Raw genomic sequence first — 18,524 nt, forward strand, 5'->3', positions numbered from 1 at the left:
AATATATCGATTAAACTAAAATATAATATTGTTTAAACTTAAGTATTAACCATAAGAAATAAAAATTGGCGAAGTAAATGGCAACATTATAGATCACTGCTGAAATTTGAAAAATTTCTCGACCAAGGACCATAGAGAAGATTTAGAGAACTCTATGATGTTTTGATTTTTATTCCCGCCGACCATTGACGGTTGCTTTTGGCAAATGGCACGTGCAATTTTTTCACGCAACGCAAAATAGAACATTTTCGATACCTACTTCAGTCAAGCACTGATGCTTATTGTCGAAATTTATCTATTCGGTAAGTGTTATTCATTATTAAAACATTTTGTTATGTCTTTCTTACGCACGTATTATTTAGACATCAAAACAACGATTTGCATTTAACTACACATAAGGCAACGCTACGATATGGTTTTAAAATACGATGATATGTTTTTATTCTTTGAAAAAATCGATAGGTATGTGATTACGGTTATGTGCTATGACGATAAGTTTCATGTGTTATTATCGTCGTCATTTGTTTGTTTACCTGCAGATAATTAGCATTGTAAACCAATGTCGCCCTCTCCGATTCGATGTCGCGGCCCTTGGAAAATTCAAAAACGCTCGTCTGAGCCTGACCGTTGGCTTGACGAAATGGATTTCTATCGAAAACACACAGCTAGAGACTCTAGTTGTCTTTTTAGGGCAGTTTCTGAAAACATTTTTAACACCCAACATTATTATCAAAAAGTTAGGCTACAATGTATCGAGTTTATGTCCTCTAATCGGCACTTGTTTGAAGGGGTACTTACCTTTATTTTTATTTACGTTTATTACATTTTCTATTACTTGGTTCTTACATATTTTTTATGTTGTAGTCATTAAGTTGTTCTTTTGAGAATTACCTTAAGGAAATGTCCAATGCATCTGCATGGGGTGGTATTGTTGAGTTATCAGCTATGAGCCATCTCTATAGGTAAGAAAATTGTATAAGCTCTCATAGTTATTTAATAATAATAACTTAACATTTAACATCACTGTACATGTTACAGACGAGATTTTACCATTCTTGAAGCAAATAAAGGCCCGCAAACTAACATCTGTAATGGTTATGGTAAAACCATATACCTTTTTTATTCTCCTGACACTAAGCATTTTGATGCTCTTTATAGAAAAGAATTTATAAATAATTCTGCATTCTGCCAATGTAAGTTCCCTTTCTAATATAATATGTTGAGATTTTTTATTTATTCTTACAATTGACAATAATACTCTAAAATATTTTTGTATCCTTTATTGCATACAGCGCTATTGATGTCTGGTAAGATTAATCTATTTAAATTGTTTTATGTATATTTTCTCAATGCTTATAAATTTTTTCACATAGCATTAATATATGAGCTACTGTATGACCGAGTCTACCACTTGGAGGACCTTTACTATGCTGTTGATAAAATGCTTCATGAGAAAGTTACAAATAATCACATTGAATACATGATGCCAGATATGGAACACAAAAAACAAAAAGAAAGAGCAAAAATTTTTATTGAAGAAACTAATACCAAAGATAACAATAGTAATGCGTTATCTCTAAAATGCAAACATCACACTAATGACATTGAGAAAGCTTCATTATTAAAAGAGTCTCTGAGCATTTTTGTGTTCAATAGAAGCCTTATACAGCTTGAGAATGTTTGTTTGAACTGTTTAAATGTCAACAGTGCTAAAGTGCTCCTCGATAATGGTATAACACCATTTCCATATAAAGTAGCTAAAGCTTTGGACCCAGATATATATCGAAACATTGAGTTTGATGTGTGGAGTGAACTAAGAAGAGGTACTAAAAGTTTCACTTTGTGGAATAATATTAAATATATTCTATATTTAGATGAAATGTGTTTACAGAGTTGCGTTTTGGTGCTAGATATTCAGATGGGACGACATTGCAAGTAGGTGTTAAATGCTTGTGTAAATTGGAAGTAGACCAGGATGTTCCCTATCATTGTCACATACAAGAAATGGGGCAAGATGGAGGTCCATGTCTCGTATTTATTGAAGAGTTAGGAGAAAAGAGATTGGTGAATTATGAACAGTTGGAACCGCTTCCAATGGATGAGATTAAGCCTTGGGCACCTCCATATAGATATTCTCGAGCAAACTCGCAGCTTCTCAATCTCAGTCAAATGCTACAGCAAATAGGTGTGTGGCTTCAATTTTTCAAAATCTTAACTTAAAAACTGCTTTGCATTAATTAAAATCTATACTCTTTATCAATTGTGATATCTTAAAAATCTTGAATTTATTTAAAATGTCCATGAGTAATTGCTATAATTGAATAGGCTCTGTCATACGAAAACAAGGTATAAAATCAAGCAAGAAATTGAGGAATGATGATACAAGAATATCTGAAAAAGAAACAAAGTTAGATTGGACTGAAGAAAAAGCTGAAATGACATTTGAGGCCTATAATTATCCACCTTATCAACATTCGGATATCTGTAACTTCCAACCGATGCCAGTTAGTGCGTAGTTAGGAAGTAGTATAGAGTGTAAGCATCACACTTGTTTGTATCGCCTTACAGATGTTTTTTTAAGTTTTCAATGCAATAAATTTTTTTCTATCATCTTATACTTTATTTTTAATTGAGAAGAAAATTAAGAGATTCTATAAAATTTTAATACAATTTTAAAATTCTTAAGCAACAAGTGGAATGCTTATTGAGCTTGAAACCATATCGTAGCAGTTTGTTTAGGCAGTAGCTAGTGTAAAACTGAGATTTACCAAGAGTGCAAGGTATTGTAAAGACAGTATTCCTTAAAATAGTTACGGATTTATATAATATGTTATAATTAGTAGCCTTTCTAGATTAACTAATAGACAGAAAGTAGTAAAACATACACTTAATATACGCTCTTATTGTAAGATTTAGAATCTATATTTACCTTACAGTAAGTACTTATTAGTTTTTTAGTATATATAAATTAAAATAAAGTAGGTATTTTATTGTAAGTAGTATACGGCTCCTAGTAGATTTAGGTTGCAGCTTATGGATTATGCTTTAAAGTTTTGTAATGTAGAATAATGGCAATTGGGATTAGACATAATCATTGTTAAATATATGTTTAGGTTGAAATTGAAACGGTTCCCCTAATGGTGGACATTCGGGCGGCGGGTGCTCCGCCACAGGAGGCCAATGGTTCTTCACCAGACATCCACAATCAGGTTAGTACTTATGTATTCTGTTTTCCGCAAATATTAATTAGTTGAATATGTAATATTAGGTATAATATAGATTTTTACTGATAACTTTACAAACTGCCTTAGACATTTCATAGATTCTAAAAACTACATTATTGTATAATATAACCCTTCTATATATATATATATATATATATATATATATAAATGCAAGAAAATGCCCATCTGGATATAAATTAGCCCCTCATCTTACAGCCAATTAACATCATATTGATTGTGTTGTTTAGTATTTAAGGAAATCATGCTTTCTACTAACTTAATGTTTATTGTTTGTTCTATGACTATTCTATAGATCTGTGTGTCTTAAAATCATAGCCCCAAAGCCCAAAGACACTAGCGTCTCAAAAAATAGTAAGAATTTGGTTTTGTAATAATTAATTTTCTCCAACATTATTAATATAGCACTATGTTAATTTCCAGGTGGGAGGCGCAGGTGATATGGGAAACCAGGCGACACCAACGCCTGTGTCTGTGCGAGCTTCCACGCCTGCAACCACTAACTCACTAACCACTTATTCTGGTAAATATGCAACTTACACAATGATTATCAAAAATTGAATTAAGAATACAAATACACACCATTTTCGTTACATTGATAATAATATATTAGTTCAACAAAGCAATGTACGGTGACTTCGGAACCAAAATACTATTTTGACTTTCCATGCCATGACATTTCCATACTCAACCTTAATGGCAAGTGAGAAAAAATAAATATTGTTTGTGATTATTTTTTATAAATAATTCTTTCTTAGCAATTACGAATATAACAAATGATAATTATAAACCTAATGTAGTGATTAAGTAATGGATATATCATTACTTAAGTATTATAATTTATAAGTATTCGTTATATGCAGTAGTATATAACAGTGTGATAATAATCAATATGCAGTGCTGTTCTATGTATCAATTTCTAAGCAGTAAGCTGTCGATAGGTGTGAACCCGGGTTCAGTCCCACCGTTGGGGACTACGATGCCAGGAAACGTGCCGTACAACTGTGGACAATATATGTGCGGGATGAAGTCTGTCGTCTGGTGCTCGCCCCATTCTCCCCCCCAACCGTTGGCCCCCGGAATGCCGATGGGAGGCATGGGGATGAATGTGCCCCACCCGCCTCCGCCGTTGCCACCCGGTGTGAACCCCCATGTGTTTAAGAGCGTGCATGCCAATGGTTCTGATCTGCCCATGAATGGTAAGTGGTATTATGAGGTGGTTAATTTGCAGAATTTAATGCTCAGATTGGTGTTTGCTTTATACTTATATGTTCTTGTGAATATTCCTCAAAACGATAATAAAAATGTTTATAAGCTATTGCATAGATTTTATCGCGGGCTTTGAGCGCGGAGACCGAATCAAGAAATTCCGTAACGAAAAAAACCTAACACACGATGACGTAAATATAGGTGCGGCCAATACGCGTTAGAGCGGGACAGAACTCATACTGCGTCTCACATCGGTTTAGCGTGATCGGATAGGCGTGTTAGTCTGAGTCTGGTAGAGTGGTAGATTGAATTAATATGAAAAAATGAAATATGAAAAATACTGCAAAAAATAAATAAATAATTATATTGCATAAGTTTATAAAAAATGCTATGCAATAGCTTTACCGCGGTAGTCCCCGAGTGTCACACGTATTTTTTTAAGAGTTACAGACTACGGGCTCTAATCTCTCCATAAACTTAACCCTAATAATATCATGCGTATACAGCAGCTCTTCGTATTTCCGCAGACATAGCAACACTGCGGTACTTCTTCAACCTGGGCGTGGAGTGCATGTGGGCAGCTTACGGGCCTCCCTTGCCGCCGCCCCCGCATCCTCCGCACCCCATGCATCCGCCGCCGAGGCACTACTCGCCTTCTACTCTTGCTCAGGTAAGAGCGACCTACTTAATGATGGTTTTGAGCAAATATTTGTTGGAGATGTGGAGGAAGGAATGCGTATTGTTTATTTATTAGCAAACATACTGAACCACTGCTCGGCCGGCCCGAAGGCCTTTAAAAATGGCTGATGTCGAGAAGTATATATTATATAGAAGCAATTGATATTGATAGCAAAACATATGAATCACCACATGAAATATGCAACTTATTTAATGACTATTTTACCTCACTGCCTACAAAAAATTAAACAAACAATTTGCCAGAAGCCAAAATCCCTCTAAATCATAAAAGTATTTTTCTTTCCCCCATAAATAACACGGATATATTAAAAATTATTACATCACTAAAAAATACAAAATCTACAGGATACGATAATTTAGATACCAAAACAATTAAATCATGCGCTTTATACCTACTTGATCCACTGACATACATAATTAATCTATCGATGGTAGAAGGAATCTTTCCTGAAAAACTAAAAATATCAATTATCAAACCATTACATAAAAAAGGAGCAAAAACACAAATGACTAATTATAGACCAATAACTTTAATTCCCATATTATCTAAAATTTTCGAAAAAGTAATGTATAATAAAATAGAGAATTTCCTTTTATCATACGATATTTTAAAAAAAGAACAATTTGGTTTCAGAAAAAATTGTTCTACCACCCTTGCGTGCTTTTCCCTAGTCAAACAAATTACTGAATGCTTAAATGATAAAATGCTTATAGGTTGTATCTTTCTAGATATGACAAAGGCTTTTGACTTTGTATGTCATGAAAGACTTTTAAAAAAATTAGATTGCTACCTCAAGGCAGTATTTTGGCCCCGCTACTTTTTCTAACATACATAAATGACCTTCCAGATGCTATACACCAGAACTGTATACTATTTGCTGATGACACTACACTTATAATAAAAAGTAAAAAGACTTAAAAAACAACTTAATTAAATCTCTAGACGACGCCATTAACTGGATGAATTCCAATAATCTACAAATAAACATGACCAAAACTAACATAATCCATTTTCAGACATATAACTCTAAAACACAATTAGACTTACAATATAAAAGCAATAAACTAGACATAATGAACGAGTGTGTATTTTTAGGTATAACGATAGATAAATTTTGTAGTTGGAAGGCACATATTGAAAAATTACAGAACAAAATAGACAGTTTTGTTTTTGTGTTAAAACGACTAAGGGAAACTGTTAACCATGCTACGGTATTAGCTGCTTATCATGCATATGTTTCATCTATACTTAGATATGGAATTATAATTTGGGGAAATTCAGTCGAAGTAAATAGGGTATTTAAGGCTCAAAAGAAATGTATTAGAGCAATTTGTGGAGCAAACTGTCTTGATAGTTGCGTACCTTTATTTAAGAAGCTCAAAATTTTATCTCTTCCATGTATTTATATTTTAGAGATATCCTTATTCGTGCAGAGAAACATACATATTTTTAAGTCGAATGTAGAAGTTGAAGTAAGAAGTAGACATGGGATGAAATTGGCTGTGCCAAAAATCAATCTGGAACTGTTTCGGAAAAACAGCTTTTGTATGGCAATTAAAGTCTACAATAAATTACCAAAAGAATTAAAAGATCTTCCGTCTAGATTCTTTAAAAAGCGACTTAGTGAATTACTTTTAGAAAAAATGTACTATTCAATAAATGATTATTTGCATGAAACACCGTAATTGATATAAAGCTAATGATAATGTATATAATATAATAGACTAGATAGTATAAGGATTGACATTGAATAATAATGTGAAATAGTTTAAGACAAATTTGCGCGCCATCGTGTGTGGCAGAATATGCGAACGATTTATGATTGTATCACCTTAACATTTTGTACCATATTCTTGCAAAAAATAAATTATTATTATTATTATTATTATACTCATTGGTCGGAAACACTTCGTTAGCGCGATTTAGGGTATGACGTCATGGTACTGATTGTACAATGTACGTATCGCTACAGAGTTAAAGCGACCTTAAATTACTTATCAGACCACTGATACTAAGAATTTGTGGCATATATAAAAGAGTTGAAAATTTAAGAAAACAACTTTTTGACAAACTAAACACTATAGAAACTAAAGCAACCTTTAAGACTGATCCCCAAACAATTACAGCAAATAAGTTAAAGACGGCTAGTCATTATATTCAGAAATAACGGGTAGTATGTAAAACTTTACATAAAAAATTGATTTTCCAGGACATGCAACAGTTGGCAGTGCAAGACCGTCCTCTCCACGGTGACCCCAATCACAACAAGCACAAGCAAGACAAGAACACCAACATTCAGGGCAAGGGAAATAATGCTCAGAGACCCCTCTTGGGACCGAGGTATACATTTTCATTTCGCATACAGATAACTTTAATTTCAAACACGCAAATAATATAGTTAACTTTTTGAGTAATATATGATCATTTTTTATTTCATAGACAAGTAGGTGATCAGCCTGTTTGACACATGCCATCAATTGTCAAAGTTTGAGACATTTCCTAATGATGTTTGCCTTCACCGTAGGAGCAAGTGCTAATTGCATACATAAAAAGAATTCCATCGCTGAACAGAGACACTAGTTTGCATTTTCGTACCCAAAGCGAAAACTAACATCTCGAAAAAGGCATTCACGACACAATGAATGGAAATAATTCATGAACTTCATAAATAATCAGACGTTTTTAATTGTCTGATGAGTGAATTAACAAAAGGTCTGCTTCACGTCAGTTCCTATACTGTAAAAAATAGTTAGATTTTTGTTAATATTTTAATTTAGTGTTGCTTTTTTCTATGTCGATGTGTTATTTTGTATGCAATGTAAATGTAATAGTTGCCGCATTGGAGTAATCTGTAGGTTATTTTATAAAAAATATAAAAATTAAATTAAAAATAAAAACAAATTATAGATTCAAACGTGGTAACAACCAAGATAATAACCAAAGCCACAACCAAAACAAGGGACACAATAACCAGGGACACATGAATAACAAGGGACCAAACAACCGGTAATATTTTAAATTATTTATTTCAAAATTAGCAATAATAGTTTTCAAGGGTCAAATGTGTCTTATCTTATGTTATTGTTTATTTTATAAAAAACAAATAACATAAATTAGGAATGCAACTCGCGTCCTTATCGCTAACAAGCGATCTCTTCCAGGAAACCCAAGTAAGAAAAAAAATATTCAGGGTGCAAAAAGTTTATAACCAAATCGACAAAAATTAAATCATAGAATTACCAAACTTAATCTAAAATAAAATAAATTAAAAAAAAAAAAAAAAAACTATAAAAAAAAGTTAACCTCACGGTTGAATTACAATGCAATAAATACATAGGAATAAGAAGTCCAAGCAGCTCCGTGTTGGTCCGGCGGATCACCAGTATTTACATTATTCCACTGAGAGTGGGTATCATTTATTGGAATACGCTGGCGATGATCGTAAAAATAGCTATCGAACCAGTCAATAGCCGGCTGAGAAAATTTTATAGAGCGAAGCAGCCCAAGCAGAATCAAAGTCCACAGTATTGAAATCATTGCTGAAGTCAAGAAGAGTGAGAACAGTGAGTTGCTTACCATCTCTTGGCGGACATGGAATAATTGAAGACATGAGTAATAACTTGAAGAAAGGCTGACTAGATAGGTAAGATCACAGCACGACCAACTAGGTCACAGCCGAGATGGTTAGAATGCAACTCTACACTTCGCGGTCAGAGAATTCAGTGAAATTAAAAGATATGAAATTCGGAGATGAAAAGAGATGCGATATTATTGAGAGTCTAAGAGAAAACCAGAGCAGTAGAAGAGATGAAGTGAAAGTTATATAAATTGCTAAAGAAATAATATTCTGTGCCGATCTGCCAACTCCCAAAGTAATAAGGAACTTCCAGATTTCGAGGTGTCGCCATTGGAGGAGTAATGATCTCATCAGAGAACCAGGGAGCAGGTAAATGTTTGAGTTTTAAACATCTCACTGGGGGGTGCTTATCAAAGTGGTTCGTGATTGAAGAGAACAACTCAAATTGGTCGTCGAGAAAAGCTATGTCGATCAAACCACTCCAGTCAATTTCCGATGCATCACCAGACAGGCTTTGATGGTCTATTCCACCAGGCTTCGCTTTAATGAAGAGATAGAGAGAATGCGGTGTGAGAAGGCGACATCAGGAAGTTGCCGAAGAAGTCCATGCTTTGTGATAAAGTGAGGAGAGTAAACAAAAATAAGATCTAAAAGTGAGGGAGTAAGGGAGCGTTCAAGTATTACGTCACGCAATTGACCCCCCCTCATGTAACGCGCCGTAACGTTTTTCTGTACCCAAGAGTAAAACGTTTCGTAACCATCCAGTGACTCTTTATACCTAAAAGTTACCATTATGTAGTGTAAAGTACTGGAAAGTACAAAATAATAATGCGTAATTCAATCCCCGCCCCGCGTCGTAACGTTTTAGAAAAGGCAAATTCGTTACGTAATATTTGAACGCTCCCTAAGACCAGGGATCATAAATCTCGTAGCATTGAGATGTAAGTTTTGTACGTGGTACCTTAGTTTGAATTTATTGTGTTTACTTTGCTTTGCTTGGCTTGGATGTTTCTTTGAAAATCGTATTACGTCTTTTCTATCGTGTGTTTATTTCAGTTTTTGGTTTTTTAATTATTTGAACCGTTTGGCAGCTCACCAAACCAAAATAATCAAATATAAACTGTAGGGATTACGCATTTTCCGAATCTATAGAGAATCCGAATCTATATCGTTATATGGAAAGAAAAGTTTGACCAAGAGAACCAAACTTCATTAATTTCGTCGTTTAATCTCTATAAGTTACGTTAAATTTAATGACTTGACATGTTTATGTATCATCTTTATTAATAACATTAAATCAGTTTTTACTTAAATTCGTTCATCACAAACACGAAAAAAAAAATGTCACAGAGAGATAAAAGAGTACTAAAGTTAAGAGTGAAATTACACTGATTTAGTCTTTATATTTTTGTATACATGGCGTTATTTCCAGCCGCAACTCATACGTGGAAGCCCGCGGGGGTTTCGTCGGCGAAGAAGTTGGTGGGGCCGAGGCCCCTCTGCTCGCTTTCCCCTACGCCCCATACCCCCCGCCGATTTACCCCGTGCCCTACTACCATATTGATGATCCCGGTGAGACATACGTCTTTATTTAAATATGTTTTTTTAATCATCGAATGGAAATATAATGTTATACATTTTCAGGCATGATGGGCATGATGGGCGGCATGGGTGGCATGGGCTACGTGTACGAGGAGGGCATGGAGTTCAGCGTCCAGCCCATGTACGGGGCTCCGACGCCCTACCCCCAGATGCATCCCGCCGCACCCCCACCCGTGCACGAACACAAGTAGACGCCACAGTATAAAGCAGACAGTAACTCCATTAACGCCCTATTACGACCGGTAAAGCGATTTTGCTCTGTGGAATATTATTAGAGATATATTAATCGTATTTTGATGTTTGATGTCTTAAATGTCTATAAAAGGTAATATTGGATATTGTGTAATAATGTATCAATTTTAGCAGGCTAAGTTGTTACAGAAATGACCTTTGTAGAAGAACTCCTGTTTATTTACACGGGTGCCCAAATATACAAAATTCTAGCCTAGCCTATATATTTGTGAGGGAAGTACCCTCAATACTGAAAATAGCAAATTTACTCAAAAGAGCTGCCATTTTTGAACAAAACCAATTGCAATTAATTTGCTTTCCAGGTGATTTAAATATTACTCCTTGTATGAAACTTACTATTTTGAATTTTAAATAAATACATATAAACTTTAGCTTCAGCCGAGCCTACAAAGCACCACTGATGATTGTTTGGCATTTGTATATTTGGGTGATCTTCCTTTCGATGTGTACTTTTAAGAATTAGCATTAACTTTTGGCGTTTAATTGAGTTACTGTTCTGTCTGTAGCTACGGAAGCGACTGAATTTGACAATACAAGACCATTTTTATCAAAATCCAAAATGTCACAATTGTGTGATATCCTACATAATGCTCAATTACAAGACTAGTCCGATTGTCGGGGCTACTTGTACTAAATACAACTATAGGTAAACAATGAAAAGCATATCAGAATTTTTTGTCCAAATTTGTAAAACGTCCGTTATTTATGGTTATTCACATTCCGTCTTTGTGGATTACGCTGTGTATAATCTGTCCTGTTCGATTCCCGGCAAAATAATAAAACCTACCAAAGACAGAAAAAACGGTCAAGCGAGCTTAAAAAATATCATTCCCATTGAGATATGCTTTTATTTGTTTCCATTTAACTGCCACGTACATATCGGACCCTTGGCTATAAATTTTATAATTATTTTATATACAAGTCCTTAGAATTAAACAAAATTTCAAATTCTTATACTCACTTTTGGATCTGATTTTATTAAAAAATTCTTGGAAATTGAGTTCCCGCTCTACAACGATTGTCCATCGAAGATTTGAATTTTGTAATCATTTTTTATTCGGGCACAACTTAATATAAATTCTCTTAAATTTAATAAATCGGTGCGTCCGTAACAATAGGAATTAAAATGTTCCAAATAAATATTTAGGCAAGAAGCTAACTTTCCAAACAAAAATGATAGAACTTAAAAGATATCGATCGGTCAATAATTGTATTATTAATACATGATAGGGTTTTTGTGAAACCACCTGGAGAGGACCCTCTTAATAACGGAGTACGTTTACGTAAATTTAATATTCTTTTTATACGGTACGGAAACCCACTGTAAAACCGATAAATATATCAAATATAAAAGTAATAATTAATTGACGAGGGAAACTAATGCAATTTAGATTGATTATTTATCAAAAATAAGAAAGTAACAAGTATATTTTTTTATTACAATATTTTGTGTTCGTCGAAAATAAAACTTGCCTCCAGGTGGTGTTAAACACCTCCATCCATCCATCGGCAGTCGTATGGGATTACATTTAAGTAATCGTTACCGCACAAGTACTTAATATGTTAAAATGGCTTATAATATTTATCTTTGTATTATTTTCATATATTTTTATCCGTTAGTTACAGGTCTTACATATGTATTTTTATATTAAGATCCCTGATGTCAAGTGGTGCTTCGAAATTCAGGGTTGACAGGGTTTCGAGATATTTTTGTAAAAAATCTAAATTATACATCCTAGATAAGTCGTATCCATTCCTTTATACGGTAAGACAGAGTAGGCTTTATAAGGTCGATATGAATACACACTCGACAAAATGCGAACTGCGTGAGATTGCGACTGGAGTTGGTGGTTTTGGGTAAATTCAAATTTATTTTCGCAATTTTATTGGTTCGTATATGTTCCTAAACCGAGTTATAGATTAAATGAAACTTATATTTCAGGGCTGTCTAAAAAACATTTCATTTCTTTAATGTTTCGTGATGAAAATGCCGTATATTGACGCGCGATTTGTGACAAAAGCTTGTTTTTTTTTCTACCTCATGTTGTACTTTTCGTCTTCCACTTTCTTTTTATTATATTCTGTTTGTGTAAATACTTTACCCAATGTTTTCACGTTTCAACTTACTCTTTATTTATGCTATCTCCGAGAAATGAATCAAAGAAGTATTAACTCCACCTACAGTATTTTTAGACAGCCCCAATTCCTCATACAGCGGTAAAGATAATTTTATTTGAATCTCCCTTTTGATCTCATGAAGCGTGGTTTACGATTTGGTGCTTGGGTAGATGATAAGTGAAACTTTTGGGGTCAAAGTATTATAGGATGCTTCAAATTAAATGTAAAGAAGACAACCCGAGGTGATAGACTTGGATGAAAGCTCAAATTTCATGATTATTTTGACGATTAACTATTTTATGACCCCTGACAAAAACATAAGTTTCCTAATGACATACCTAGTCTTAGCATTTATATAACTGCATTTATTCCTACATTCTTAACATTGTAACGTCAAGCGAAAGTGGATGTACAGTCATTCGTTGCCAAAATATGAGAAAAAGCGCCGTGAATTTATAAAAAGTATTTTTGGAAGGTTTTAAAAGATTTGGCTGTGATTTGGAAGTAAACCGATGGTGAAGGCGTAAGTTTCAATATTTTGGCTGCTATTTTCAAACAACATACTCTTTTAACATTATCGATCTCTCAAAATAAACTCACAAAATTTTTGGTTACGTGTGACAGACATTTTTTTGTCTATTTTATTATGAAGATAATTTTTGTTTAAATAATATTTTTTGTGCAAGGTCAGCAAAACAAGACGGTTTATTTTGAAATATCGATTCAAATAAAATGATTGTTACTCGTTAACAAACATAGCTATGTGTCTATTTAGAGGTAATTGTTAAGTATAAATTTAACTGTGAATTAGTAAATCGTTCGTACAGATGATAGTTTTTTTGACAATATTTTTAACTGATTAAACGTATCTACTAATTCACAACGTATGTAAGGTCTTATTGTAATCTCAATGTGTAAGTGTTGTAATTAGTCTTTAATATAGATGTGAGGTTGTCTGCAAAAACTCCGCCCAATTAGTTGTCATTCGGATTTCAAAGAATTCACAATAATAAATATATTCAGAATATTCCGATATTTTGTTTTACAGTGCGTTGTTAAAAAGAAAAAAAAAGAAAAAAAAAAGTGTAGTGTGATAAATGTCTAAATGAATAAAGTCAGTTTCGATGTCTCAGTATTAGTGTTAAAATTACTAGGAGTTAGAATTTATGTTAGGTGTTAATTAATGTTAATTTTTGTGTAAGATTACCGAAAGTATGAAAGTCAAATAGTCGTAGATGTGCCAATTACTTAGTTGGCGACTGCCATTAAGAACAAAATGATTGTCAATATCGAATAAACAGTGACGCGGTATTTTATGGTTACAAAATTATGTTGTGGATATAGAGTAGTTGTGCTATAAGTATACGATGTGGTTATACAGAGCTCAAAGCTGAAAGTTATTCCGCCTCTGGAATATCGTATTTTTTCCAAATTCCCTTGAATAAAGTATACTGATTTTTTATTGCTTGTTTTATTTTATCCTAATTGTGTTTACTTAATAATAACGTGATTAACAACAATATTAGTCAACGTTGAATGAAGTTGAAAGAAGTTTTGTGTACTTCTTATAAGACCCTTAATATATTTTGGTTTGTTTTTTAAGCATAATGTTAAGAGTCGTATTTTTGAAGTTATACTTCTTTAGGCGCGTTATGAAAAATTTATGAGAGTGAAATTTTACGATGCGCGCGCACCTGTGACACAAAATTGGGAGTGTGATTATAGCGTGCGTGAGCGAGATAGGAATAAGACAATCTACAAGTAAAAAGAAATAGAATATGCGTGAAGTTCGTATGGCAAGAATTTTGAATGATCATAATAACATTTGTCATTTACCTTTTAAACAAATAAAGGAGTTTTAATTATTGACTCCTTTTCCAGTCTTTGATTATTTAATTGTAATTATTAATTATTTGCATGCAATCAAAAACTATTTTTAATAATGCCAAAGAAGTATAACTTCTTACGCGCGTACATAAGTACACGCACCCTTTTTTTTATGGGAGAGAAATGCTGCTCTCTATATGGAAATATCGCCACCTCGGGCCTATTACAACTCGTATTTTAAATACATACCTATAGAAACATTCCTTAATACAACATTGATTTGAAGATAATATTATTTGTTATGTAATAATCTACATGCATAATAATAACCGATACTTAGCATAGCAAAATTTTATGTAATTACGATTATAGGTACATGCAATTGAAGTGGATAGAACAAATCGAAGATGCTTGACCTTGCACGTATCAATGCACTTGAAACTAACCTAACCACTTATGAGTTGGTTACTAACCTTTGGTATCAGTTTTTATCTACTGTTGTCTGGATGTCGGTTAAATACAACGTTGTTTAAGCCGGTATAAATAAATTCAGTGTGCAGATGACATTCGCATTTAATTAAGGTTACTGTGTGGAACTGTTCGTGTAAAGGTAAATTACATTGTAGGTTATAATTTTGTGATCATCACTACAGCTCGTTTTTGGTTCATATAGTAAGAATGTCGGTCAAAGTTAAGAAGATCTCTGAACCTCTAGTGTTAGGAGAGGGCCCGCATTGGGACGAATCACAACAGGCATTGTTCTTTGTTGACATTCTCGACTGCTGCTTGCATAAATATATACCGGCCACCGGCGAGTGGACTAAAGCTAAAATTGGTAAGAACGCGATATTAAGCATTTATTCATCCATTGAACAAACTGAGAAAAACATACAGAAACAATGTGCCGGGCTCATTATTTATGTAAGTCTACCTTATATAGGTAGACTATTCTTATAGCGTTTGAGTGCAATTAGTTTATGCATAAAATAAAATGTTAACATTAATAATAAAACAGTACCTACACAAATTGTTCGGTTAGACCTGACACTGACGACACGAGAGATAATAAAGTAATAAACAATTTTGTTTATTATCTAATTTAAAATATATCTAACAATAAAAAGTATAGTTTTTTCACCAATTATGGTGAACATAGAAGGCGATGAATGTGTAATCACATTCATCTCCTTAGCAGCAGATTACAGTGGTGATTTTTCTGCTTTTAACCACCAGAGGTACAGGCAAAGTAGTAGGTAATTGGTATTTTCCAGATGGTGACAAAGTTGGATTTGTTGTTCCGGTGGAAGGAAGTAAAACCCAATTTATAGTTGGTGTAGAAAAAACATTTAAGATAATTGAATGGGACGGTAAAGCCAATGTTACAAAAGACGTTAAGGTCCTTGGATCTGTTGATCAAGATGTTGATGCTACAAGGATCAATGATGGAAAGGCTGACCCCAGAGGTCGGATCTTTGCTGGTAAATGTTTCTTTGCAGCTACATACTTATAAATTAGTTTAGCACGATTGCAATTTTGATAAATTTTATAATGGTAGAATTGTATTAGGAGTCTATCTTACATATTATCTATAATTATTATAATATGCCTATCCTCAACAACTTAGCTTCTATCATTAAGTATAATTTAAAGCATAAGTACATAATATTACAAGTATCATTAATTAACATAAGATACTGATAACAATAAGTGACAACTTTCAAAGATTATTTGTTTAATATTACGATACTTTTTGTAATAAATTGTGGAATTGCGTACTCGGGTCAACCTAGGATAATAACACTAATTTTGATAAAACAGTTAAGTAAATTCTAAAGGGTAAAAACCGTTTTATAAAAATCATCTGGCGTAACCTTGGTTGTAAATGAACTTGGTATAAGTTATAATAGCTGGACGTTCATAACAGGTTCGTTCCCCAACATCGAATATGGAGCATTAAATGAGCGTATCTCCCTTTTCATTGAATAGTTTTAAAGTTATCATCATAGACCATTTACTTAGACGTTAGTATTGTACGAGTGGAATTTTGGAGGAAAAGCCTAAGAAAATAAAATTCTTTCATTTATTTACAGATTATTATAATTTATGTATTAATTAAATACAGTTTGCAGTTTTAAAAAAATGAAGTTTGGTCTACTGCAACCGATTTCTTGGTTAAAATAAAACTGTCTACTTTTCGCAATAAATACAAACGAATAGAAATCATACATTGTTACTATTTAAAGGTACAATGGGTCAGGATGACCCTCAAGGCGTCATTGCAGAAGGCCAAGGGTCTTTCTACCGGCTTGACAACGATGGAAACATCAAAAAATTATGTAGTGGCATCGGGATTTCTAATGGGCTCGCTTGGAACATTCAAGAAAAGGCTATGTACTACACAGATTCATTGGAGCACAAGATACGGAAATATGATTATAATATTGATACTGGCGATATTTGTGAGTTCCATAATTTTAATAACACAATAATTAATATAAAATACCTCTCAATACTCTGCTACTGCTATACAAAGCACTAGCAGAATCTATTATAACATATGGACTTTCAAGCTATGGGAGAACATGCAAAACTTATCTTAATCAAATATATTCATTACAAATACGTATTTTAAAAGCAATTGCTCCTTTCAAAATAAAATCACAATATAAAGAAGACTATAGAAAGCTATTTGCATTTTTCAAAATTATACCTATACAAGAGAAAGTGCAGCTAGCATTATTAAATGAAAACTACTTTACAGAAAATTACCTTAAAACAACTAAAACTCACTATCACTATACAACACGTAGAAAATTAAAAAACGAATTTCTATTACCAAAATACAATAATTTATTTGGGAAAAAAACATTAGACTATATTATTCCAAATCTATTAAACTCGCTACCAGCTACACTATTTACTAATATAACAAGAAACAATATTAAATTTAAATTAAAAAATTACTTCATAAATCAAACAATTACAAATTATGCATAACAAAAATAAGACATCGTCATTTAATTCATATTCGAATATTGGAACACACCCTGTATTCGAATGAGAATTCTCGTCAAGAACAGGTTTCTTGCATCGGCTAACTGAGGAGCGTCAATGTTTCAATTGGTTTATTAAACGGTTCGTGCAATTTTGATGGTTGAATGGTAAAAATGTTATATTGTATAGTATGTCACTGGCCTATGTATGTAATAAGTTATTTATTTAAATATGTTCGACGACCTGGTGGACAGAAAAACTGTGTCCAGTTTGTGTTTCCACCACACCAACTACTTTCTATTTAAGATCATGTATATGATAAATAAATAAAATAAAATAAAATATGTTTCTCATCGTGAAACGTGGGTTTAAATTTCCATGGTTACGATGTCATCTTTTCAAAGAGAATGGCAACAAATACGGCATTAACAGCTGTCATGTTACAAAATGATTCACTCTTTTTTTTCAGCAAACATGAAATACATATTCGACTTTAAGAAGGCCGGCGTTGAAGGCGCCCCGGATGGCACCACCATCGACACAGACGGCAACTTATGGATTGCAGTCTTTAATGGGTCGTGTGTTATTAAAATCGATCCCCGAACGGGAACTTTGCTACAAAAAGTCCCAATTCCTGCATTGCAAGTAACGTCTGTCATTTTTGGAGGCCCGAACTATGACGTATTGTTTGTGACGTCAGCGAATATTAATGTGGAGGGCAAGCAACAGCCCCCCTCAGCTGGGTGCACTTTTATGGTGACCGGTTTGGGGGTTAAAGGTCTGCCGGGGTACAACTTCAGACTGAAATAATTAATGTTTTTTTTTTGTTTGCACAAATTATAAAAATAAAATTATGGTTACCTAACGTTTATTATTTTGTCAAATAACTTTTGTAGATTTCTAAATCGTAAATCGCCGTTCCACAACTGAGCGTTTTTAAAGGCAGTTTTTGCCGCGCACCACCACTATGTGAAACCAGCTGCCCACTGAATGTATTTCCGAA

The 18,524-nt window shown here is 33.4% G+C and overlaps 2 protein-coding genes across 7 annotated transcripts; both read left to right on the plus strand.

The window, feature by feature from the left end:
- Nucleotides 1–68: 68 nt before the first annotated feature.
- Nucleotides 69–14,162, plus strand: LOC125052565 (putative bifunctional UDP-N-acetylglucosamine transferase and deubiquitinase ALG13). 5 transcript variants are annotated; one of them, XM_047653485.1, is made up of 16 exons: nucleotides 70–302; nucleotides 540–790; nucleotides 865–962; nucleotides 1,039–1,193; nucleotides 1,293–1,307; nucleotides 1,374–1,823; nucleotides 1,892–2,185; nucleotides 2,326–2,504; nucleotides 3,114–3,209; nucleotides 3,666–3,765; nucleotides 4,184–4,441; nucleotides 4,979–5,121; nucleotides 7,361–7,491; nucleotides 8,059–8,157; nucleotides 10,161–10,300; nucleotides 10,373–14,162. In XM_047653485.1, exons 2-16 carry the CDS (start codon nucleotides 560–562, stop codon nucleotides 10,519–10,521), a joined length of 2,538 nt encoding a protein of 845 aa, XP_047509441.1. In that variant the 5' UTR covers nucleotides 70–302; nucleotides 540–559; the 3' UTR covers nucleotides 10,522–14,162. The 5 variants fall into 5 exon arrangements, with proteins under 5 accessions (XP_047509442.1, XP_047509441.1, XP_047509438.1 ...); XM_047653486.1 differs by lacking the exon at nucleotides 1,293–1,307 and having other exon boundaries at nucleotides 69–302; XM_047653482.1 differs by having other exon boundaries at nucleotides 1,293–1,823.
- Nucleotides 14,163–14,960: 798 nt separating this feature from the next.
- LOC125052250 (regucalcin-like) lies at nucleotides 14,961–18,373 on the plus strand. 2 transcript variants are annotated; one of them, XM_047652970.1, is made up of 5 exons: nucleotides 14,961–15,137; nucleotides 15,201–15,362; nucleotides 15,799–16,005; nucleotides 16,771–16,986; nucleotides 17,991–18,373. In XM_047652970.1, exons 2-5 carry the CDS (start codon nucleotides 15,206–15,208, stop codon nucleotides 18,329–18,331), a joined length of 921 nt encoding a protein of 306 aa, XP_047508926.1. In that variant the 5' UTR covers nucleotides 14,961–15,137; nucleotides 15,201–15,205; the 3' UTR covers nucleotides 18,332–18,373. The 2 variants fall into 2 exon arrangements, with proteins under 2 accessions (XP_047508926.1, XP_047508925.1); XM_047652969.1 differs by having other exon boundaries at nucleotides 14,961–15,362.
- The last annotated feature ends 151 nt before the right edge of the window (nucleotides 18,374–18,524 follow it).

Source organism: Pieris napi, chromosome 9 (genome assembly GCF_905475465.1).
Source record: "Pieris napi chromosome 9, ilPieNapi1.2, whole genome shotgun sequence".
Classification (NCBI taxonomy): domain Eukaryota; kingdom Metazoa; phylum Arthropoda; class Insecta; order Lepidoptera; family Pieridae; genus Pieris; species Pieris napi.

Excerpts from the sequence above, each read along its gene's own strand:
- LOC125052250 (XM_047652969.1), top strand. The coding sequence starts at position 15,206 with ATGTCGGTCAAAGTTAAGAAGATCTCTGAACCTCTAGTGTTAGGAGAG. Across the intron at positions 15,363-15,798 it reads GTGGACTAAAGCTAAAATTG|ATGGTGACAAAGTTGGATTT; the intron begins GTAAGAACGCGA and ends GGTATTTTCCAG. Across the intron at positions 16,987-17,990 it reads TATTGATACTGGCGATATTT|CAAACATGAAATACATATTC; the intron begins GTGAGTTCCATA and ends CTTTTTTTTCAG.
- LOC125052565 (XM_047653482.1), top strand. The coding sequence starts at position 560 with ATGTCGCCCTCTCCGATTCGATGTCGCGGCCCTTGGAAAATTCAAAAA. Across the intron at positions 791-864 it reads ATCGGCACTTGTTTGAAGGG|TCATTAAGTTGTTCTTTTGA; the intron begins GTACTTACCTTT and ends TTTATGTTGTAG. Across the intron at positions 3,766-4,183 it reads CTCACTAACCACTTATTCTG|GTGTGAACCCGGGTTCAGTC; the intron begins GTAAATATGCAA and ends AGCTGTCGATAG.